Source organism: Mastigoproctus giganteus, chromosome 2, assembly GCF_048544385.1.
Source record: "Mastigoproctus giganteus isolate SK-2022 chromosome 2, ASM4854438v1, whole genome shotgun sequence".
Classification (NCBI taxonomy): Eukaryota; Metazoa; Arthropoda; class Arachnida; order Uropygi; family Thelyphonidae; genus Mastigoproctus; species Mastigoproctus giganteus.
Window position 1 is genome coordinate 203,269,510 of NC_143576.1, and position 26,173 is coordinate 203,295,682.

The window sequence follows — 26,173 nt, forward strand, 5'->3', positions numbered from 1 at the left end:
CATGTGCATCAATTTATAGTAAACAAACACCTATATATTTTTGCACCTCGACCCATATAATCCAATTGTTGGAATGCATTACATTAAAATACATACTAATAACACCTCAATCAGCGCGGTTTTGCATAGCGCAGTATTTTTTTGGCACAAATTAACCGCGCTATGCGAGGTATTCCTGTGTACAAATTTACAGTGGGAGTGAATACATTAATAAAGCTCTGAAGACAAACAAAATAAGTAAATTATGGTTAATATCTAACTGTATTGTAATAGAATCAGTGGTAATCATTACTATGAAAAACAAACCTTATTACTCTCCCATGGAAAACATTAGATGACTGCCACAAAGCAATTACAAACTACAGCAAGTCTACTCTGTCTGAATAGCAGATTTAAGTAACAAATATGAAGTGTCTCTTGTGGCAACCTTCCTCTAATGTGGACTTAAAAATATATAAGCAAATAAGTGAAGATACTTATAAGAAGCTAAAAGAATGTCACATGATTTCTGACTGCAGCTGAGAGTAGCCATTACAAAAAAGATTTCCACCAATGCAAATATACTGTTCCTGAAAGGAAGGCAGTTCTTGAATGTGAAATGTTTAAAGGAGTTGTGTATTTATGATAATGTTAAAATACTTCACAATAACAATTGAACTATAGAATTTAAATTATATTTTAAAATGCCCCACAATGGGATGGGGATTTTGGAAAATAATGCTGACCTAGGGCTTTGCACACTAAACTCCACTACTGCTAAATAAACATTATAAGGAAAAATGTTCTCAATGCAAAATCATTCTTCTGGAGAAAGAAGAGCTAATTTTAACCAGGTACTATGTGGTGGTGATGACTGAACAAACAGTTCATGAAAATCAGAAGTAAAAAATCAGTTTCTTTCAAAAACTTTCTCAACCATGTTCAACTGAAATATTTCAAAGGTACCTCCAAAAGTTCAAAGGCAGCAGGAAGGATTTCATTCTTGCAAACTTTCTCATTGAACTCTTATTTTCCATGTATAACAACTAATGTTCATTGTGCTTTTTTTTTTCTTTTTTTCTTTTTTTTTTAACTGAGCCACATCAAAACTTAATGAGGTTTGTTATGAGTTAGCTTTAACTTTAGAGACCTTAGTTTGAACCCCACATCTATAAATTTGAATTATCAGCATTCCAGTATAACATATGGTCCAAAAATGTTTTGAAATCTAAATAGCTGAAGTCCTCCAATCACTAAGTTCAGTCTGTTGGAAATTTTTTTTTGATATTTTTAATATATGGGAATGCTAAAGGCATTTCACATTAAACCTAAGATTCCTACAAAGCTCATGGTATCAAAGGTAAAAGTACACACATCTTATTTGATATATGGCATACCCAAACATACAGCAGAACCCCCATAAGTCCAACAATCTCGTGAACATATGTTCTGGATTTTTGAAAATTCCAGTTTTTTGAAAGTTATGCATATAACTCAGAAGTTCCCAAACTTTTATACCTTGTGACCCCCCCCCATCCAGAACAAGTGCAAGCAAACAGATATGTATGACAAAATTTGGCTATGAGTATACATATTTCTATAATATTAATATATACTTCAATATATTTAATCTCAAAGATTGAAATAAAATATGCTTCATATATAGATTTGTGGGGTTTCTCCATATTTCATTAAAAAAGTGTATCATAAAAATAAGTCTGTCCCCCCCCCACAAAAAAGAAGTGTACCCATCCCTCAGGGAGCACTTGGTTTTTTTTGTTTTTTTCTTCAATATATAAAAAAAAACAGAAATAAATTGGTGTTTGGAATAGACGCTCTACCATCCACTAATGTGTATTTGTTCAAAAATAAATAAAATTTATTTCGTATTCTAAATTTGTGACAAAATATTTTCTTCATCTAATTTCTTAAATTAAAAAAAAAATTTATTTACATATTTCTCACAATCATATGAAGCATACTGTATAATAATATTTAAATCTTGTATTTTATGTAAAGATACACTGTTCAACCACAAACTTCAAGCATTTTCAGAAATATTCTAAATTTCTGGGATACAGTTGAAACCGATTTCCTACTTAGTTGTTTTGACATAATTCAGATTTCTATTTCATTTGTATGGCTGGTATAATTCTATAATATTGGTTTCTGTTCTTTATAACAGGCCAAATTAATTTCACTTAGTTACATCCTGCAGACTGGTGGATTTACAGACTTTGCTACTCTTAGCATGACAACAATCTGGTGGAAACAGGAGCCTTGATGTGATATTTATAGTGTTGAAATGGGTTTATATGAAAAAAAAAAAAAAAAAGTGCCCAACTACAAAGTTAGTTGATATGTGCCAGTAAGGAATTTACTATATTCACTTTGAGTAATGCCATTCCTTCTCCCTGTGGCAATTTATGCAAGTTCTAAACGTCACAGCTTTCTAGCTGCTAGAAGTTGTATAAGATAGAACTCTCACCATTCCTCCTTACAGCCAATAAAATATTCAGGTGTAGCTCTAAAACTTAAGAAATTAATAAATGATTATTAATAAAGGATCATGAAATTATTAATATAGTAGAACCTCATAAATCCGGCATCCTCGGGGACATAGCACATTCCAGAATTCTCAAAATTCTGGGTTTACAGATTATGCATATTGCCTAAGTCTTTAGTGGTAATTCGTTATTTTTATTAGATAATGCAGTAGCTCCAATTCCTATAATCTCCATAGAATGAAAAAAAAAACATTAACCCATATTGTCAGATTGGTCAGTGGGTAATGTACTTACCTAAGAAATAAAGGTCACAGGTTCAAATGCTGCCTACAGTATAAATATATTGGACAATCGCACCACTCGGGTGGTGTGATTGTCCAATATATTTTAATTGGAGGTACGAGTAGTGCAATATGACTTCAGTAGTTGAATTGCCTTAAAAACTAAATAGTTACTACTGTACTATTAAGTACAGTACTGTTGTTGTTATTGGGTTTTTTTGGCGCAAGAGCTACTTTGGCCATATTGCGCCAAGTACAGTACTGTGAACTAGTACTGAATGTCTCGCAAAATGATTTTGTTTCAAATTCATAAAACAATGACATATCTAGGAAATATGTAAAACAGAAAAACTGTTGGTTGGAAATTAATGGAGCATAATGCATAAATTTATCATCAAGGTTGGTTTTTTTTTTTTAAATCTGACCAGCCTATTTTAACTCTGTCCTTGTATGGTTAACTACTCTCGAGAATATATTCAAAAAATTTCCCAAATGCTGAGGCTCTACTGTGTATACTACGGCAATTTTTTACAATTTCATGCAAAATAAAAAAAAAAATTTAAATTCCAAATACACCTTGTAGCAGACTAACTATATGACATTTCAGTGGACTGAACTTGGCTAAGCAAAAAGCTATTCAAAAATAATTATAGCTTTCTTTAGAAAATTTAGTGGATGAATGATTTTAAATATTGGATAGCTTTTAAGAATATATTGTGTTTTACTTAAAAGTAAAAAAATTAAAAATCAAAATAATTTTTAATGTAATAAATGCCAGTCACTGTGTTGAACCGTTAAGGCTGACATTCACTGTATTGTACTCTTCATATTGCACAATGTATAACTTAAAAACAACAAAGTTTATAAGGGTCCAAGCAAATCTGAAAATACAAGTCTTATTTTTAAAAATTTTATATGTGAACGTAAGTAACTCTAAATCATAGATGTGCCATTTTTTATATATGGATTGCTAACATACTGATCAAGAAAGCAGCATACACTTAACAGGTGAAAAGCAGTGGTGTATCATAATGAGCTTGAACCCTGGTGCAATGCAATTTTTTTTTCTCTCTTTTCCTTTTGGGCTTCCCTGAGCTCAGGCTCTGGTGCAGCTGCACCACAGAATGATATGCCACTGGTGAAATGGGATCAATTATTTGTTTCATGAGCCTCTATTTGCATTTTGACTGTTTCCCCGAAACATACTGAAAAATAAACTATGACTATTATCTTAAACTCCAATATGCTTGCTGAAAGGTATGACTATTTTAATAAAATAAATTTTCCCTTTATACTCTGGGACGGCTACATAGGGTCAGAGGAGTTCACATGAAGGAGACAATACAAGAACATCACTGATTTAGCAGTTACATGGGCTAGAACCACACTTAAACATGCACTACTATGCCCTCACATTTCACCTACAGTGAAAATTGTGAATAAAAAGTAACTTCTCTATGTGTAGTTACTTTCTTCATAATTCTCCTAAAATTAATTTCCAAGCTTCTCCTTAATAAGGAAATTTCATTTCAAATTGCCCACTATCTAGTAGCATTTTCACTAAAGCAGATTTCCTAACTCTATGAAACAAGTGCAAAATTCCTTAACCACCTAAGTATTTAATAGAATATATATTTAAACACAAATGTGCACCTCTAAAATATTAGGAATGGCAGTACTTATAAAACTGGCCAAACAAAACAGTGTAGTACAAAATAGTAAAATAATTACACTGGAATTTCTTTAAATATTTTACTTTTGTAAAACTAGTTCTGCTTCCATCCATATTTAAAATATCATCTTATGAATATTTTAGAAGTTATATGATAAGTGCATTTGTTAATTAAATTTTTTCCTGTTTAGAGAAACAAAATTATTAAATGACTTAATGAGAATGCTGGCAGAAATCAATACTGAAGAATGATCAAAAAGCTCAAATATATTAGTGTCTAATATAAGAATGAATTAAGATTATGTTCCAAAACTGATAAAAGAAAATGCTAATTGGGGAGAGATTATTTTTACATGTTCAATTTGCCAAAATTTGCAGGCAGAGATATATATGAACATTAAAATTCTAGAATTTATAAAATTAATTACAAAAAAAAATAATAATTAATTCAAATATATTACAAGAAACTATATACAAATATGCACAGTAAACATGGTTTCAAACATTAACTGTCGCTTTGCAAGAAACCAAACAGCAAATTTACTCTCAGAGGTAGGAGATTAATAAATAACATTGGTGCCAACTATATCAACACTGATAGAAACAGTTTGCTATATATAAAATATTCTTTTATTAAGGGCTAACAATCCACATAGTGATGATAATGGTGATGAATGTGTTCATGGACATGATGCTCATGATGTTCGACAACCACTTTTGGGTTGTGCCGTGGACTTCCTGAACTTACATAGTTACCTGTTTGCTCTTCCTTATTTCTTAAATGTTCCTTTTCAATCCAACTTGCTACTTGTTGCATAGCTCTTTGCCGTTCTCTTTCTCTATGGCGATGCCGATAGTGATGACCTGGGGATGCTGGCGAGTGACCTAGAAGTTTTGAACCATCAACTGGATTAGCCGATGAGCTGCGTCCTGGCCTTATTTTAACTTTTGGTGAACTGACATTAGGATTGTGCAATGAATCATACACATCGTAAGATTTAGAACGTCTGTGATGATGTTTTTCCCAATCAAATTTAGCATCTGGCACCAAATCACTGAGATCAAAATTCAAATTTAACAAGTCATCTTTATGATCTGTAAACATTTTATTTCTGTAAATATGAGAAGTTTCTGTTTCAGCTGTTGGTGGTCTTTGATGACTGCTTACACAACCTTTTTTAATATACCGCGACTCAGAAACATCCTTGCTACGATGAGTTTTTAAGCACACGTGAGTCCTATCTAATATACGATATGGACATATGTATGAGGTGTCTACATAAGGGGGAACATTTGAACCACAGCCATCTCCAGTAAATCTAGCCTCCTTTTCTACACCGGCCAGATCCAAATAATGATTCCGCCTTTCTCTGCATTCAGATGTATGCTCATGACCAACTGAAGGTTGGTATCTGTGGCGATAACGATGCTGGCTTTCTTCTGTTGCCACATGTGTTTCATGATGCTGCCTGAAAGAGAGAATAGCAGTTTGTAATCCTGTTGTTTTTTGTCAAAAAATTAAGTAACAAAGAAAAAAAAAACAGAAAAGAAATAATGCAAAATAAAGAGATTAAACAAAAATATCTGATATTTTTTTAAATTTATGCTGTTTAAATTCATGATAAATAATTAATAAAAATAATAAAAAAATAATAGTTTAATAAAAATTACTGAGTATCTCTTTTCACTACAATCTTGTGATCAAACTTGAAATCTAAGCTGTCTATACTTTAAATGTAGCTACTTTTCCTAGATGAACGTTGAGATCTCATACTACAGATGACCAACACTCATTATTTTATAGGTGTGCATATCTTATTACCATAGGACATGCCAAAACATGAAGTTTTGTAACTGGCTTATTGAAAAACACTACCACCAATCTATTTAGTAGGGCACCATGGATAGACAGGTTTCCTTCTCCAGGGATGTTCATTCACATCATTTGAGGGATGAGTTATACTGGTCTCAGTATAACTCATCGGGTAAATCAGTTATATTGGTCTCAGTATAACACACTGCCCCCCACAAAAAAAAAAAAAAATTTTTTCTGTTTATACTCCGGCACGACAACCAAGTCAGTAGAGTTTACAATAAATCGTCAATACAAATATTTATCGTATTTAGTAGTCACGGGCTTGAACCTCGGCCCATTCAAGGAACGCGTGCTATGCACTCTCACTCCTGACCACTGGGCTACGTCAGGCCTATTTTCAAGTTTTTGTTTAATTGAAAGAACAGCTCTTGCATTTTTGCCTATCATTTGCTTTTCCTGAATGAAAAAAAAAATAATAATAATAATAAAAATTCCGATGTCCCTGACATAAATAAGGAAACAAAATTTGCCTTTTGTTGTGCTGACTCAATAACAACTGATGCGATGCATTAAAACAAACTAAACATTTGGTCTCTTTTTAAGCGACAGATGTGAAGACAGCAGGAGTTGCAAGATAATAGGTACACTAATCTCCCAGTGACGACTAATAACACCGCTTCTTGTCACATATTTACGACTTGCAAAACATCTGTTTATACCTTTATATTTATTACTTGAATTTTATGATTTCTGGTTTTTTTTTGTTTTTTTTTTTAATTTATTTATTTGGAGTCTTGAAGCATCCCGGTTAACAGAGAGTCTGCTGTACTTTTAAATATTAATTTTTCTCTATTTTGACTTTATATTCTGAAAAATAAGATTTATCAAAATAAAAAAAAAGTTTACCAGGGTCTATTTCACCAATTTTAAGGTTTATGCTAGTTATCTGGAATTTTTTTTTTTTTTTTTTTTTGCTATATTTGGCTGAAATTTTTAAATTTCATGTTAAAATGTAACTATGCATTACTGTTCAGATTTTGCAATTTCTAAATAATTTTGCCTAATCAACTGCTTTTTCTCAATGGGAAAGTTGTTCTCCCTCAGTTTAGCCTAAAACATCATTGTATACATCTGTAAAAAGCATAAACCATTTTAATTAAAGAAGAAAAAATAACACAAAAGTCATAGTTTGCAGAGACAACATAAGCTGCCAAACATGCATATACAGAAGAGCAAACATAACACATAACCATGGTTTCCTTTTCATATAAAATAGTTTGTTTCAGAATTTGTTTCAGAAGTCCACTGATAGCATTTTGACTAAACTGAAGATGGAGAAAAACTTTGCCACTGAGAAAATAAAGCAACTGATTGTGCAAAATTTTAATTTAAAAAAATTGTGAGATCTACAATAATACTTAAGCATTAACATTAGCAAGGGCACATGATGCAAGAAAGCAAGCTTATATAGCATCAGCCAAAAAAAAAAAAACCCCTTCTCATTCCAAATGTTTTAGTTCTGCCATGAATCTGGTTAAACTATCAACTTCTATAGCGAGAGATGGAAGTTTATTCCGACAAACTTCCGCACATCTTTCCTACAACTGTCTTTTCTCAATTTGAATTTATGCCCTCTCAGGCGATTTTTCTGAGCAAGAGGAAGAATCCCATCAGTATTGAGCATGCTCAAATTATTCAAGGCTTTATACACCTCAATCAGATCACCTCGCAGGTGCCTAGTCTCCAGACACTGTAATTTGCAAAACTTAAGCTTTCTTCATAAGAGCAACCCTTTGTTCCATTCACTAATCTTGTTGCCCTTCTCTGTACAAGTTCCAACAGCTCTACATCCTTCTGAAAATGAGGACTCTAGACTTATATACAGTACTCAAGGTGTGGCCAGCCTTATACAAGAGGATAATCACGTTCTTATCCCTGCTAGAAAAATTCCTGTATATCATTAACAAGACACAATGAGCTACTCTTGCAGACTGTCTGCACTGCTCAGAAAACTTCATATCTGCCTGCACAATTACCCCCAGGTCCTTTTCACTCTCTACCACTGTCAGTGTAGTACCACACAGTTGATACGTTACTCTGGGGTTACTGTTTCCCATATGCAGTACTTTACACATTTGTCAATGTTAAACTTCAGTTGCCACCTCTTAACCCATCTGCTCGACTTTTCTAGATCCTGTTGCAGCAGCGTACTGTCATTAGTGTCATTAACAAGCCTGCCGACCTTCATATCGTCTGCAAACTTGGACATTAAGCCTGATATACCATCATCAATATCATTACTGAATACAGAAAACAACAATGTACCCAACACTGAACCCTGGGGGACTACACTAATAACATTAATCCACGAAGAGCAGTGTCCATTGATTACCACTCTGTCTTCTCCCACTCAACCATCCCTTTATCCATAGCAGCAATTTGCCTCCAATGCCATACTGCTCCAATTTGTGCAGCAGTCTTCATGTGCAACAGTATCAAAAGCCTTTCTAAGATCCAAATATATGATATCAAAATTATTCTTTGCATCCAGTTCCTTTGTGACTACATCATAGTATTCAATCAAATTGGTCAGACAAGGCTTCCCCTTAACAAACCCATGCTGTGTCCGAGATATAACTGAAGTCTTGTCTAGATGAGCATGCAATGCTTCTTTAACCAGTGCCTCTATTAATTTCCCTGGAACAGAAGTTAAACTAACAGGTCTGTAATTACCTGTGTCTCCCTTTGATCCTCCTTTGTGGATTGGGGTTACATTTGCACATCTCCAGTCCATGGGTACCTCCCCCTGAGTCCAAGGAAGCTCTCATAATTATGGCTAAGGGTTTGCTTACTTCCTTTGCTGCCTCCTTGAATATAACTGGATAGATGCCATCCAACCCAGGTGCCTTTCTGATGTTTATCTTCAACAATTTCTCCTACACTTTACTCTTAGTTATTACAAGATTATCTAGCTTACTACCAGAGTTTAATACACCTCTGGCATTGCCCTCCCTGAATAACTCCTCATGTTTGTTGTTGGTTTTTAGGAGCATTAGCAACTAAGGCCATATTGTTCCGGGAATATGCGGTGGTCATTCCCTGACCTTTCCGCATCCTCCGTATTTGGTGGTGACGGGCTCGAACCCCGGTCTAATCAAGAAGCGTGTGCTACGCACTGTTGCTCCTTCCCACCTAGCTACGGAGGCGCCATAACTCCTCATGTGTGAATGTAGATGAAAAATATTCATTTAGTTTGTTAGCTACCTGAGCAAGATCATCAACAGGCGAACCATCAATATCAAGTGGATCAATTTGATTCATCCCCTTCCTTCTAGAGTTTACATAAGTAAAGAACTCTGCTGTTTTTCTTTGCATTGTTTGCCAAAGATTCTGGTAATCTGCCTTTGCCTGCCTAACCTCCTTTGAAACTTGGTTACAGACCAGCTTATATCTATCATAGGCTTCCATGTCACCCATTAATTTATATGTATCCCATGCATTTTTCTTCTCTGCCACATGTCTAATTAATTCATCTGACATCCATTTAGGTCTAAATCTTGAACAATATTTCTTAGTTGGTATGAAAAGCCTGGTAGCTTCCAAGATTAATTCTTTGAATGCTTCCCATTTTGAATTTGCTGTTGGTAACATCATCAGTTAGTCCCACCGTAGTCACTTTTACGAAAGCAAAAACCCTTCCCTTTACCCCTGATTACTCAGGGGTTTCAGTTGTCTCTGAGTAAATCCCACTTCGGCACACTGTGATCACTGCCACCTAGTGGTTCCTTTATCTGCAGATTCTTAATGCATGAAGAATCACTACTGATAATCAGATCAAGAGTATTACTCTCTCTAGTTGCCTTCCGAACATGCTGCTGTAGAAAACAATCATCCAATAAATCCACAAAAGCCTTGCTAGTGTGGGTGATCAACCCACAAATTCCAGTCAGGTAATTAAAATCCCCCATTACAAGACACACTGATTTACTGGCCCACTTTCTCTGCACAATTGCACATTATACTCATCAGGCTTCTAACACACACCTACTCTCATTTTTCCTTTCCCAGTGCTTATGTCACACCAAACAGACTCAACATTGCATTGTTCACCAACATCAATCAGATGCATTTCCTTAGATTTTATGTGTTTCTTGACTAACAGCATAACCCCTCCTCCCTTCCTGTCCATCCTTTCTATACACATTGTACACCCCAAATTTCAATTCTGCACTGCTTATGTCTGCGTGACACCACAACTTTGATATCCCAACAATATCTGCTTTTGATGTCTTGACTAGCACTTCAAGCTCATCAAATTTATTAACTATACTCCTAGCATTGGTGTACATAGAAGTATACATGCACATATTTCTAATCTTTGTTAACCTAACACAGCTCATGTATTTACTTGTTCCACTATGACTCCCAGCAATCCTGGAAATCCCCATTTTCTTGCTTTCCAGGCTGCTGCTCAATTGCCTTTCAATAGAAGCAGTGCAAGAATCACTTTCATCTCTGCTAGTTGCTACTGTTAATCTATTAGTCCAAGTATCCCCCCAAGCTAGCAGTTTTCCGACCCACCTAACTCAGCCTCGATAACATAAGCAAATATTCTTGCACCCTTTCTATTTAAGTGTATCCCATCCCTGTAGAAGCAGTCTCTCCTACTAATAAGCATAGACCAGACTGAGAAAAATTCTACCCCTTGAGCCTTGCACAATCTCTCCAGGGCCGAATTGTTCGACAAGGCTCTCATTATATACTCCCTCCTATCATATCTGGGCAGAATTGCAGACACTTTCAAATTCAACCCCAAATTCAAATTCAACTTAATACAATTTAACAAAAAATTCAAACATTTCAGTTCAAATATAACAAAAGGTCCAAATAATAAATAGTCTAAACCTAAAAATAAGGAAATCAGACCCTGTGCCTTCTCACTGAAACACCTTGTGTGTATTATGTGATTCAATTTCAGCAACTTCTAGTTTTGAATTAGAGAGAATTTCTTTCATTTCTGCTTGTATGTAAGCCCACAGTCTTGAATCTTGTTGAAAGGTTATAGCTATTATTAATATAATTAAATTATTTTTAATTAATAATTAATGGCTATTACTAATTGAAAATAACAATTAATAGATGGCAGTATATCTCTCGAGTTTCAAGACAATCTATACACATGCAGATGTAAATTGTTGATAAAGCATTGAAACAATCTTCAAAATACATTTATTTATATACACATTCATACTTTGTATGTTTCATAGTGTTGAAATCAATAAAAATTCAGATTCACATGTGGGACACATATGGAAAAATTGTATATATTACACATGAGCATGCTCGTGAAAGGGTTAAATACCTCAGCTTAGCATCGTCAGCCTTAACATTCTAGGATAATACATATCTTCACTATCTCCAAACTAACCCTCCCATGCATTTGGAGGATACCAGTTTTGATATTAATGGATGAATGAGGAGTCATTCTTCTCTGGCAGTCAGAGCTCATCTGAATGCAAAATATCACTGCAAGTAAATTGAGTGAAGAGTATGTAGAGTGGCACCCAAACTAACATCCCTTGATACACTAAGTTACCCTCACCAAATATAAAAAAATATGTGCAATCCTAGTGTTCTTACAGAGCTCCTGCTGTGATTTGTTATTTCTGAATATTTTGTAAACAATTCAATTTCTTTTTGTGGATATCTATAAAAAAAATTTATAGTTTTATATAAATTTAAAAATTTGTTTATAAAAAAAAAAAAAATTTAATGTGGACATCTGTGTAGTGCATGCCATTCACCTTTAATCAAAATGTGGATGATGTTACCGCAAATTCTTTCCAATCATGATGGGGATATCCCAGAATTCTCCTTTGGGGGTGGTTCTTTTATTTTTAATCTATATAGCAATGATCTTCTAGCTTGCATTAAGTAAATTTAATTTTGAGTTAGTCAGTATGTAGTTATCTTCATACTGATGTCCTTGCCATGCTACCTTCAAAAGGACCAAAGCACTGCCCGTCTAATGAGAGCGTCACAAAATTTTGTGGAACTGATGCACATTTGTGTGGTCTGACACTATTATTAAAAGAGAAAAACAGAAATTTGTGGGAGTATATTCTTCAAATGAGAGCTTAATTTTCATAACTTGTTCAAATAGCAATCCAAGTTTACCCAAAGTCGTTGAGGGTAACAAGTCCATAATAATCTTGCCTTCCTCATCCAGATAGATCTCCACTTCATTAACATCCTGGTGTTCAGCAGCCCATATTCACAGTTGTGTCAAAACATATACTTTCTGTGATTGTTCCCATATATGAACTGGGAAATTTTTCAGTTCTCACTTATTTCTCACCTTTGGAAAATAAGAATTATATCACTGCCCATTGTTTTGATTACACAGTAAAGTAAAACCATTTTGTAATCTGCTGCTGTGTTACTATCTGTCAGATCATGCTGTAACTATGCAAAACCATTGATGAATATTCCAATACAACAGTGATACAACTATCATTTGCATATGACAATGACCTAAGAAGAAAAATAATAGTAAGAGGCATTACTTTCTGTCTCTTGTATAAAACATAAGGTTCATAAATTATATGATCTAGGCATCACTATTATAAATAACAGGGCCATGCAAATTGGGATGCAAAGGATGCACCACACCAGGGACCCCGATCCAGGAGGCCCCAATATATCTATTATTTTTTGTCTCAACATAAATAAATGAAGCCCACCAACCTTTTTGCATCTGGGCCCCCAAGTACCAATGCACAGCCCTGATAAATAATGTTATACTTAACCAAAACATAAGAGAAGAAGGGTATTTTGGATCAACAGACATACATTAATCCATGCTGACTGCCATCAAAGCAATTCACACACACACACAATTTTATCCAGCTCTGCCACTACATTTCTATAGGAAGTATTTACAAGAGTAAATATCTTGCAATGGGCGAAAACAAGTCAGAAATCCTTTCAACATGACAAAAACATTAATCCATAAGCAGCTATATTATAATTTAGTTTAAATCTCAAGATTAGGAATGTGTAAAAAAATACATTATGAAATAGGACTAAATCTGCTAGCTAACTTTCCTTTCAGAGTAATTAAACAAATTAGTTAATGTTTGCAGTGCATTACATTTTAGGCATATTCAATTTTTTTCCTTAAATTAATTGAATTTTTTTTTTGTGCTTAATAGAAGTGGAAAGTAATTATAGTTATCTTCCTATCAATTAATTACTAGCTTTTTAAGATTATAATTTTTTAGAACATCTAATAAAGCTCTACAGTTTTATATTTTCTAAATTTAGCCATATAATATTCATCACTCCTCTTGTATACTTTTTTCCCCCTTCCAGATTGTCAGTACTTTTTTCAACATTATGTTCACAAGTCTTACATAACAATATGCGCACAGTATGTCTAAAACAATACTGCATTAAAACTACATTTAATCTATGAATTTATTTTGTACATACAAATTGTATGGAAAAAATAAATAATTGCTGAATTTCTATTTATCCAATTCTACTGAATACAGAATGGCTCAACAAATATTTCTAAAATGCCCAAATATAAAATTTCACAAAAATCTGCCCACTGGGGCTCAAGTTGCTACAAAGCTGGTTTGTTTGTTGTTTGTTATTTGGTTTTTAGGAGCATTAGCAACTAGGGCCATATTGCTCTGGGATATGTGGTGGTCATTCCCTGACCTTTCTGCATCCTCCGTATTTGGTGGTGACGGGCTCGAACCCCGGTCTAATCAAGAAGCGTGTGCTACGCACTGCTGCTCCTTCCCACCTGGCTACGGAGGGGCCTACAAAGCTGGATGGACATGGTGAAGACAATAGGTACTTAGCATTATAGACATTAAGCACAATATACCTTCATCAGTGTCAATAATAAATATTCAAAACAGTAAGACAACACTGAACCATGAGGAATTCCACTAATAACATTAGTCCTAAGAAGAGCAGTAGCCATTGCCGACTGGGTAAAGTGCTGCCTGGTAACCCAAAGGTCGCGGGTTCGAATCCTGCTTTGGGCTTGGATCAGAGTAAATGCAAAAAAAAAAAAAAAAAAAAAAAAAAACACTTTGGGAGGTGCATTATGGCCACAGAAGTCGATGCGACAACTAACAAAAAAAAAAAGCAGTAGCCATTAATTACCACTCTTTTTCCCTGTCATTCAATCATCCCTTTATCAATAGCAATAATTTCTCTAATGATGCACTACACTACGCTAATTTTCACAGCAGTCTTTCATGTGAAATAGTGTCTCAAGCTTTATTGAAATCTAAGTACATGTTATTCTTAAGTTTTGCATACTTTTTCCTTTGTGAGGAACTCATAATAGGTAATCAGATTGGTTGGAGAAGATCTTCCCTTAAAAAAACCATCCTGCAACCACAGCATGGTTTTGTTAAGGGGATACGGGTTTTGATACAGTGAGAGCATTCCTGTCAAGATGAGCCTGCATTATACAGCAGAGATGATACAAGTGAATGTGGCCTTGCCATATGATGGCAAGGCCACTTTCGAATATATCACATTCAAGTTTGAAGGCTGCACTTAGCATTAGCATTAGTAGAGGCATTTGATGCAAGAAAGCAAGCTTATGCAGCATCAGCCAAAAAAAAAAAAAAAAAAAAAAAAGTAACATAAATAAATAAAAATAACCACTTCCACTTCACCCCTCTGTTCGTTCGAAATACCTGTCCAGCTGAGCCTTAAACTTATTTAGGCTATCAACTTCCACGACAAGGGATGGAAGTCTGTTCCACCCACCAACCACCCGCTGGCTAAAGGCAAATTTCCGCACATCTATCCTACATCTGTCTTTCCTCAATTTGAATTTATGCCCTCTCAGGTGATTTTTCTGAGCTAGAGGAAGAATCCCATCAGCATTGAGCATGCTCAAACCATTCAAGGCTTTGTACACCTCTATCAGATCACCCCGCTGGTGCCTAGTTTCCAGACACTGTAATTTGCAAAACTTAAGCCTTTCTTCGTAAGAGAACCCCTTTGTCCCATTCACCAATCTAGTTGCCCTTCTCTGTACTCGTTCCAGCAGCTCTACATCCTTCCTGAAATGAGGCCTCCAGGCCTGTATACAGTACTCTAGGTGTGGCCTGACCATTGCCTTATACAAGGGAATAATCACCTCCTTATCCCTGCTAGAAAAATTCCTATATATCATTGACAATACACCATGAGCTACTCTTGCAGCTCGTCTGCACTGCTCAGAGAACTTCATATCTGCCTGCACCACCACCCCCAGGTCCCTTTCATTCTCTACCACTGTCAGTGTAGTACCACAGAGTTGATACGTTGCTCTGGGGTTGCTGTTTCCCATATGTAGTACTTTACATTTGTCAATGTTAAACTTCATTTGCCACCTCGAAGCCCATCTGCTCAACCTTTCCAAATCCTGTTGCAGCAGCATAGTGTCAGTAGTGTCCTTGACAACCCTGCCAACCTTCGTATCGTCTGCAAACTTGGACATTAAGCCTGATATACCATCATCAATATCATTTATAAATACAGAAAACAATAAAGGCCCCAATACTGAACCCTGAGGGACTCCACTAATAACATTAGTCCACGATGAGCAGTGTCCATTGATTACCACTCTCTGTCTTCTCCCCCTCAACCACCCCTTTATCCATAGCAGCAACTTGCCTCCAATGCCACACTGCTCCAATTTGTGCAGCAGTCTTCCATGTGCAACAGTATCAAAAGCCTTTCTAAGATCCAAGTATATAATATCAAAGTTATTCCCTGCATCCAGTTCTTTTGTGACTGCATCATAGTATCCAATCAAATTGGTCAGGCAAGACTTCCCCTTAACAAAACCATGCTGTGTCCTAGCTATAACTGAAGTCTTGTCTAGATGATCCTGCAGTGCTTCTTTCACCAGTGCCTCCATTAATTTTCCGGGAACAGAAGTTAAACTCACAGGTCTATAATTACTTGTGTCAGCCTTTGATCCCCCTTTGTGAATTGTGGTCACATTTGCACATCTCCAGTCAATGGGTACCTCCCCTGAGTCCAAGGAAGCTCTCATAATTATGGCTAAGGGTTTGCTTACCTCCTTTGCTGCTTCCTTTAATATAACTGGATAGATCCCATCCACCCCAGGTGCCTTTCTTGTGTTTATCTTCAACAATTTCTCCTCCACTTTGCTCTCAGTTATTACAAGATTCTCTAGCTTACTGCTAGAGTTGAATACACCTCTGGCATTCCCCTCGCTGAATAACTCCTCATGTGTGAATGTCGATGCAAAATATTCATTTAGTTTGTTAGCTACCCGAGCAGGGTCATCAACAGTTGACCCATCGATCTCAAGTGGACCAATCTGATTCATCCCCTTCCTTCTAGAGTTTACATAAGTAAAGAACTCTTTGCTGTTTTTCTTCGCATCCCTTGCCAAGGATCTCTCGTAATCTGCCTTCGCCTGCCTAACCTCCTTTGTAACTTGGTTACAGATCAACTTGTATCTATCATAGGCGTCCGTGTCACGTGTTAATTTGTATGTATCCCATGCATTTTTCTTCTCTGCCATATGCCTCATTAGTTCATCTGACAACCATTTAGGCCTAAACCTTGAACAATATTTCTTAGTTGGTATGTAAAGCCTAGTAGCTTCCACGATAAGTTCTTTGAATGCTTCCCATTTTGAATTTGCTGTTGGCAATATCATCAGTTGATCCCACTGTATAGAATTTAAATACTGTCTCAGTCCATTGTAGTCGCCTTTACGAAAGCAATACCCCTTCCCTTTACCCCTAATGGTAGTTACCTCTTTGAGTAACTCCCACTTCAGCACACTGTGATCACTGCCACCAAGTGGTTCATTTATCTGCAGATTCTTAATGCATGAAGAATCACTACTGATAATCAAATCAAGAGTATTACTCCCTCTAGTTGCCTCCCGAACATGCTGATGTAGAAAACAATCATCCAATAAATCCACAAAAGCCTTGCTACTGTGTGAGTGACCAGCCCCCAAATTCCAGTCAATATCTGGGAAATTAAAATCCCCCATTATAAGACTCTCTGATTTACTGGCCCACTCTATTTCTCCGAACAGTTTCTTATTATACTCATCAGAGTCATTAGGCCTATAGCACACTCCTACTCTCAATTTTGATCTCCCAATGCTTATGTCACACCAAACTGACTCGACACTGCACTGTCCAGCGATGTCGACTGGCTTCACTTCCTTGGATTTTATGTGTTTTTTAACTAATAGCATAACCCCTCCTCCCTTCCTATCCTGTCTATCCTTTCTGTAGACATTGTACTCCCCAAATTCCAGTTCTGCATTTCTTATATCTGTGTGACACCACGTCTCTGAAATCCCCACAATATCTGCCTTTGATGTTTTGAGCAATACCTCAAATTCATCAAATTTATTTACTAAACTCCTAGCATTGGTGTACACACAAGTATACATGCACCTGTTCTTTTTCTTAGCTACCCTAACACAACCCATGTGTTTACTTGTACCCCAATGATTCCCAGCAGTCTCTGAAATATCCTGCATCTTATTTTCCAGGCTGCGGCTTATTCCAATAGAAGCAGTGCAAGAATCACTTTCACCTCTGCCAGTGGCTACTGTTAATCTATTAGTCCTTGTATCCCCCCAATCTAGCAGTTTTCCGACCCACCTAACATTGCCTCGATAGCATCAGCAAACATTCTTGCACCCTTTCTATTTAAGTGTATCCCATCCCTGTAGAAGCAGTCTCTCCTGTTAACAAGTACAGACCAGGCTGAAAAAAATTCTACCCCTTGAGCCCTGCACAATCTTTCCAGGGCCGAATTGATTGACAGGGCTCTCATCATATACTCCCTCCTATCGTGTCTGGGCAGAATTGCAGACACTTTCAATTTCAACCCTAATTCACGGCTTTTTTTCATCAGTGACCTGTACTTGTCAAGTAATTCCGCCGGTCTCCTACTCTTAATGTCATTAGTGCCAACGTGTACAACTATATCACCTTTTGTGCCCTTAAAAGATGATATCCGCTCTACAACGTCATCAACTTTTGCCCCTGGCAGACATACCCTGGTCCTATTCCACCTATCCTTTTTACAAAGCATGTTTCCCGTTTCCCTGACAATAGAGTCACCAACAACTACTAGTTCCTTTGGGACCAGCGCATTTTGCCTTGGGGGTTGCCGCTGTGTTCCGCGTTGACCAAGTGCAAGCTCTGGCATTGGTGTGGGCAGCTGAGAGCTTGATGGGCCCCTCACTTGTAATCCTTCGAGGGCATCCACCCTATCCTTCAAGCTCTCATATAGGCCCATAACAACGCTGAGTTGTCGCCTTATCTCCTTACACTCCTTGCATCGCACACACACAAAGACATCCCCCATGGCAGTATCATGTCCCATACTTGACTGCTCCGCAAACATCAAGCAAATAGTGCATCTTACAAGGCTGTGATTCAGAGGACAACTGCCCCCCTCAGTTCTCCCCTGGGCCACAGCATTCCCATTAGCTTGTGCCCTTTGCTTTGCTGCTCTGGTTTGAGTCATGATTTAGATTTACTTTCAATAAAATTTCAATTTCTGTACAAAATTAAATCCTAAACTTGTATCCAAACACAGTTATAACGCTATATTTATGTTTCAGTAACGAGTGTTATCTACGGAATATTTACGTTTCAGTAACGAGTGTTATCTACGAAATATTTACGTTTCAGTAACGAGTGTTATCTGCGAAATCCCTTTATATAACTTTCGTATCAAGTTATGTATTAATTATTTGTTTTTACTAATTATTTATGTTACGTAACCTAAGTGGTTATATGTATAATTAATTATGTTAAATAAAATTAATTATATTACGTTTGTAATCTAAGTCGTTATATGTATTTATTTAAACGTACAATTTAACTGCTAACGAAGTTCAACTAACGCTATCTAGTACGGTATATCGTATCACAAAGGCGGGAAAATTACGAACGGTTAGCGGAGTTGAAACACTTATGAAAAGACTGAGCTGCTTGAAAAAGAGTCCAAAGATAGACAACCCATCTGATGAAAAGGGCAAAGAAAAATCAATATAGGGAGAGGCTGCAAAGATGTGGAGTACAGAACTGTGAAACAAAACCTTGTTTTGGAGAACCTGATTAAGAAATAAGGCACTGGAATTTGGGGGGGGGGGCTGAAATTAAACTGAGTGACTGCAATTTTCACATTGAAATGTAAAAAAAGAGATATAAATAAACTATTGGGAGGAACTAAGTCTGAACCTCAAAAAGCTTTCGTTTGATCAGTGTGTTCAACCATGCTAACAAAATCTAAACTTCTTTCCTGCGTGGTTGAGGATGACAGTCTGCTAAAGTTTAAGAACAACTGATTAGTATCTTCTGATTGTGGGAAGAGTATGGTAAGGGGGGAATTTTTTTTTTTTTTTGTGGCCTTATACAGTAAAAACAGCTTCCTTGCATCTTTTGGTCTTTACTAATACTATCATACATTTCAGTGAGCCATAGAAGTCTGGCTATACCATTTCAGTGCTGTTTTACAAGCCAAAAGATATGGAAATCATAGGAAGAACGAGTCAGGCTGCAAGGGGGTTTTTGCTCAAACACCTGTCCCCTTTTTTGTCCACCAACAACAACAACAACAATTTACTGAGGGCAAAGCCTAATTTGTGCAATAGTTAGCATGTTCAATCTTTTTAACATTAGCATTAGTAGAAGCATATGATGCAAGAAAGCAAGCTTATACAGAATTAGACAAAAAAAAACCCTTCCCATTTCACACAACTATTTGTTGTAAAAAAAGTTATTATTAGCCATATGGTGCAAGGAAGCCTGAGACTTATGCTGCACCAGGCAAAAAAAAAATATATATATATATATTTTTGAATTACCCTGAGAGAGAGAGAAAGTAGAAGGGAATCACCAAGAAAGAAAAGAACGATGATATCCAGCTCAGGACCCTGAGTGTGCTAAGCCCATACTCACTAGATGTGAACCCCTGGGGATATGTCCAGTTCTTCCTTGAATTTATTTAAACTATCAACTTCCACAACAATAGACGGAAATTCATTCTAGTAATCATCTTTTATAATAGATATTTCTATTTAACTTAAGAAATAACAAAAATTAATCAATTAAAAAGGTAAAATTACAGTTGTTCATGTTTAATGTTACTTAACCTTTGTGAAAACAGTTAGCAAGGCTTAATAATACATAGACCTTTATATGTTTATATTAATAGCATAGGAGTATTGTCAATGTTGACATACAATTCTTTAGCATCACTTTTAGTGTACCCAAATAAACTAATGATAACATGCTGCACACTACCTAATGAGCATTCATACACTACCTGATAATTCATACACTGACATTTTAAGAGAGAGAGAGAGAGTGAGCGAGCGAGCAAGCGTGTGTGTTTTCTGTCCTGACTGATCGAGAAAAACTGTGATAAAAAAAACAAACAAGTTGCAATAATAATTTTATTTTCTTCTTTTAAAGTGGTGAACCATTAGAGAAAGGGTACGATTTTTTACATTAATGGGAATATCTGACGAAAAACCTAAGGCCTAAACACCTTTCAGAAATTTCTATGAGATTTTTTAATGAGAGAGAGAGAGAGAGAGAGAGAGATGATTTAATCTCTATTACGCTAAATTTTGTTTTTTAATTAAAGGGGCATATAATGTAAATTGCAAAAGGATGGTTGCAGGAGTGATGGGCAAAAAATTTACTTTCAGTCAGAGTGACTGTTGGAACAAACCTCTAAGAAGTGGGTAGTTTGAATAAATTTAAGGAAGAATTAGACAAAGTGTTAGAGGGGATGGGCAGATACTGAAGTCTAGGGTTAGGATTTTTGAGATATATTAATCATATTTTAATAAGAATTAGGAAATATCCAACTATCTAGGGCATTGGTTTTAAGTGTTTACAAATTGTCATTCCAAAATGTGAAGCATGGCAGAGGTACTGTCACCATTTCAGGTTGTTTCCTGTAATTTGGGATTGGACTATTGGTTGTCATTTCTGTAACAATGAATGTTTTCACAGTACATTGACATTCTGGAAAATTCTAGTCTTCCTACACTGAGAGCATGTAGAGGACCCTTTTTGGTTTCAGCATGACAATGACATTCCCCTCCTTGAATAACTCCTCATGTGTGAATGAGCATTTTGCATCTACATTCACACACGAGTTATTCAAGTAGAGGAATGCCAGAAGTTTATCAAACTGTAACAGGGAGCTAAGTGATTTTGTAATAACTGAGAGAAAGTGGAGGAGAAATTGTTGAAGTTAAATATAAAAAGGCAACTGGGGCAGATGGAATCTATCCAGTTATAATGAAGGAGGCAGCAAAGGAAGTAAGCAAACCCTTAGCCATAATTATGAGAGCATCCGTAGAGTCAGGGGAGGTCTGCATGGACTGGAGATGTGCAAATGTATCCCCAATTCACAAAGGGGGTTCAAAGGGTGACACAAATAATTATAGATCTGTTAGTTCAACCTTCTGTTCCAGGGAAAATAATGGAGTCGCTGCTTAAAGAGGTGATATAGGATCACCTAGACAAGACAGCAGTAATAGCTCAGACACAGCATGGGTTTATTAAGGGGTAGTCTTGTCTGACAAATTTGACTGGATACGACAATGTGGTCACAAAGGAACTGGATGCTTGTTTGTTTGTTATTTGGTTTTTAGGAGCATTAGCAACTAAGGCCATATTGCTCCGGGATATGCGGTGGTCATTCCCTGACATTTCCGCATCTTCCGTATTTGGTGGTGACGGGCTCGAACCCCAGTCTAATCAAGAAGCGTGTGCTACGCACTGCTGCTCCTTCCCACCTGGCTATGGAGGCGCCATGGAACTGGATGCAAAAAATATTTTTGATATCATATACTTGTATTTCAGGAAAGCTTTTGATACTGTTGCACAGGGAAGACTGCTGTACAAATTGGAGCAGTATTGCATTAAGGGAAAGTTACTGCAATGGATAAACGGATGGTTGAGTGAACTCCCCTATGTTATTAGGGGAGTTCCCCAGAGTTCGGTGCTGGGCACATTGTTTGTTTTGCGTATTTATCAATGATATCGATGAAGGTATATCAGGATTAATGTCCAAGTTTGCAGATGATACAAAGGTTGGCAGGGTTGTTGATGACAGGATGCTATTGCAACAGGATCTAGAAAAGTTAGGCAGACGGGCTGATAAGTGGCAACTGAAATTTAACATTGACAAATGCAAAGTACTCCATATTGGTAGCAGTAACCCAAGAGAAATGTACCAACTGTGTGGTACTACACTCGGGGAGGTGGAGAATGAAAAAGACCTGGGGGTAATTGTGCAGTCAGATATGAAATTCTCTGAGCAGTGCAGATGGGCTGGGCTGCCAGAGCAGGTAATGAAATTTTGTCAATGATATATAACAATTTTGTTAACAGAGACAAGGAGGTGATTATCCCCTTGTATAAGGCAATGGTCAGGCCACACCTTGAGTACTATATACAGGTCTAGAGGCTTCATTTTAGGAAGGATGTAGAGTTGCAAGAACGAGTAAAGAAAAGGGCAATAAGATTGGTGAGAGGAACAAAGGGGCGTGCTTACGAAGAAAGGCTTCTTAAGTTCTGCAACTTGCAGCATCTGAAGACTAGGCATCTGCGAGGTGATCTGATCTAGGTGTATAAGGCCTTAAATGGTTTGAGCAAGCTCAATGCTGACGGGATATTTCAGCTTGCTCAGATTAAGAACCCAAGAGGGCACAGATTCAAACTGAGGAAAGACAGCTGTAGAACAGATGTGGGGAAATTTGACTTTAGCCAGTGGGTGGTTGATTGCTGGAACAGACTTCCATCTGTTGTTGTGCAAGTTGATAGCTTAAATAAATTTAAAGCTGAACTGGAGAAACATTTGGAGTGACCGGATGGGTGAAATGGGAAGGGGTTTTTTTTTGGCTGATGCTCTATAAGCTTGCTTCCTTGCATCATATGCCTCAAATAATGCACCATGTCATACTACCCAGTCTGCAGCAACGTGGTTTGAAAACATACGTGTGCAAAAACTTTGTTGGCCTGTCCAAAACCTTAACCTCTACTGAATACCTTTGGGATGAACTAGAATGTCAACTTCAACACAGAAAAGATGCCTGCAATCACCAGCTAAATTGATTGCTATGCTGAAGGAGGAGACCAAAATAACACCTCCCTGCTATATATATAAAAATTGGTTCAGCGTCTACTGATATAGATATATAGTGTGCAATTAAGGCCAAAAGTGGGCTGATGTCATTAAGTATTGTATAAAGAAATAGTTTTTTGAATATATGTGTGTGTGTGTGTGTGTGTGTGTGTGTGTGTGTGTGTGTGTGTGTGCGCGCGCGCGCGCGCGCGCACGTACACACACACATTTGTTATGCAAAACTCTTATTAGATTGTTGTGAAGAGAATAATAAATTCTATATAACAAAAGATATAAAATATTCACTTGCAGGATTTTGGTTCATTAATCTGTGAGTGGAATTTCAAATGTTTTTTGTGTGTTATTAGAGGAGTAAAATATCGTCATATTCATTGATTCAAGTGCCATTTTTATGATTTCCAGCTGAAAACACAGTTAATCTTCTAGCCTAACTATAACTGAGAGAACATAAACAAGAAATAGTTTGATAATTATAGTTTAGATATATTGAATGAGTGCTAACTCCTGATAACATGCCATTCAATATATTGTATTAATAATTGGCAGCGTATTTGTATATATAAATATGAATGTTGATAGTAATTAATTTTTCAACTTTAGGGCAAATGGCAAATGACTTTACTTGGACTCACTCAAGGTACATAATATCTAGCTGCTCAGTTCTTGGCTAAATCAGTTCATTCTTTCTAGCTAAAAAAACATATAGCTTTTAAAAAATATGAAAACAGATTATGAATACAATTTTTGAGGTCCTAAAGGATAATGGGTCTGAATCTGCTCTATTTAAAATTTATTTTAGTCTCAGGATTAGATATTATGTAGTTATATAGGATGTAAATTTAGAGTCAGCACTAAAAATAAAAATCCAAAACTTTAACAAATAGCTCCATTTAAGACTTTCTTCAACATGCTTTACTATGTTCCTACAGAATCAGGCAAACAGAATTTTATATATTAAAGTGTTTTTCCATTAGAATAAAGACAGTATAGTAGATAATATACTACAGATAAAACAGTATTACTACATCTTCATCTGCTGTATATATACTAAACTTCCTGTTAAGTAAAGAGATGTTTTCTACACGTGTATCATTCTTATGTTTCAACATGCAGATCCTAAATATAATATTAACAATTTTAATAAGAATATCTAAAAAAGTGAACTTTTGTTTATCTATCACTCAAAAAAAAAAAAATAAATAAAACTTAAAGAATCAAGACAGTACTATATTACTTAATATAATGATACCTAAAAGATCACTTAAACATTAATTAGGTAACTTCCCTTGGAAATAACCCAAAACACATATGGGCATGGTTGAAAATTGTGTAACAAAAACTGCACTACAGCAAACAAAAAGATAAGAAACAACTTGTGAATAACAAATGAGCATGAAATGGATGTAAAAATATTAGAATGGTGGTAAGGACAAAGTAAATATTCTCAAGACATAACAAACCATAAAAATATAACATACACCATCCCAATAAGTTGGCAGACACATCTTGTGGTCACAATCTGATAGGGTTCCTCTGAATAGCTGCAATGCGATGGCAAATGCTCCTCATTAAAGCTCGGTATGGTATTCATCGCCAGGAATTTGTTGTCAGTCAGTTGCAGAACCTGGAATAGAACAATGAATTGCTTCCATGGGTTGGGCAGTCTCCATTTGGGTTTGCAAATGCCAACCACCCTAAACTATTAACAATGAATTATTCCAGATCTTTAAGTCACCTAAGCTGCTTCAGTATCACAAATTAGAGTACTGTCATTGTCATCTTGGAAGTTACACCTGCCCACATTTTTGTACAGTGATTTAAATATGGGTAAGATGTACTTCCTGATGACCCCATAATGAAATGTAGCATCCAAAACACATTAGAAGGTTAATCCATAGTAATATTAATGCCTTCTGTTTTATCTCAACCAATCAGTTTGGAGTGCACAGCAATCAGTTTTAGCTAGAAATAATGCTGTTAACTACTACAGTGCAGCTATTTGGTATATATTCAACAATTGGTATGTTTTTCTTAGAAATTCTAATACTTTACCAGGTTTTACCAATTTAACCATGCTGAAAAAAAATGCCTACTAAACTAAAAAAAATTGCATCAAATTGCTTATTCTTTGGATGCTTATAAATAAATTTCTATATAGCAACTGATAATATTTGTAATATCATTCTAAAAATTACAGAATAATGAAAAAATTTTACTCTATATAATAAAATTTTGAAAGGTTCCATATAGTGAAGAGGCAGTCCAATTTCCATGTGAAATAAAAACACTTTTAATAAAATGTTATGGGGTTAACTTCAACACAAGCATTGAAATAATTTGATCACAGAAATGTGTACAACTATCAATTTCTCTCTTGAGATTTTTGGTCCCTCTGGTGGACAGGGACCAACCTTAGGCTTTCAAAGTTTGGATTTATGCTTACATCAGAGACAATGCTGTTATATAAAAGCTGGTCTAAATAGCATAATCAAAAACATGAATCTGCTGCTTACTTAAAATTCAAAGCACCATTGTTGCTGTTGTAACAGCTGTTTCCAGATTTACATCTCATAAGATGGACAACCTCTATTGCAAACTTTATGCTAACCTGTGAATAATATATTTAGTCTAAGTGAAGAGGGTGCTTTGAGTTTTAAATAAATAACAGATTCACTTTTTAGCAATGTTGTTTATGTTAAAACTATATTAA

General features: G+C 36.0%; 1 protein-coding gene across 2 annotated transcripts in view; it reads right to left on the bottom strand.

Moving 5' to 3' along the window:
- Positions 1-4,956: 4,956 nt before the first annotated feature.
- The window catches only part of LOC150089925 (uncharacterized), a 123,504-nt gene continuing 102,287 nt past the window's right edge, over positions 4,957-26,173 (bottom strand). For both annotated transcript variants that reach the window (XM_090368902.1, XM_090368903.1), the window contains one exon: positions 4,957-5,908. In XM_090368902.1, the coding sequence (XP_090225028.1) occupies positions 5,080-5,908 (829 nt within the window). In that variant the 3' untranslated portion in view covers positions 4,957-5,079. The remainder of the gene's footprint in view (positions 5,909-26,173) is intronic.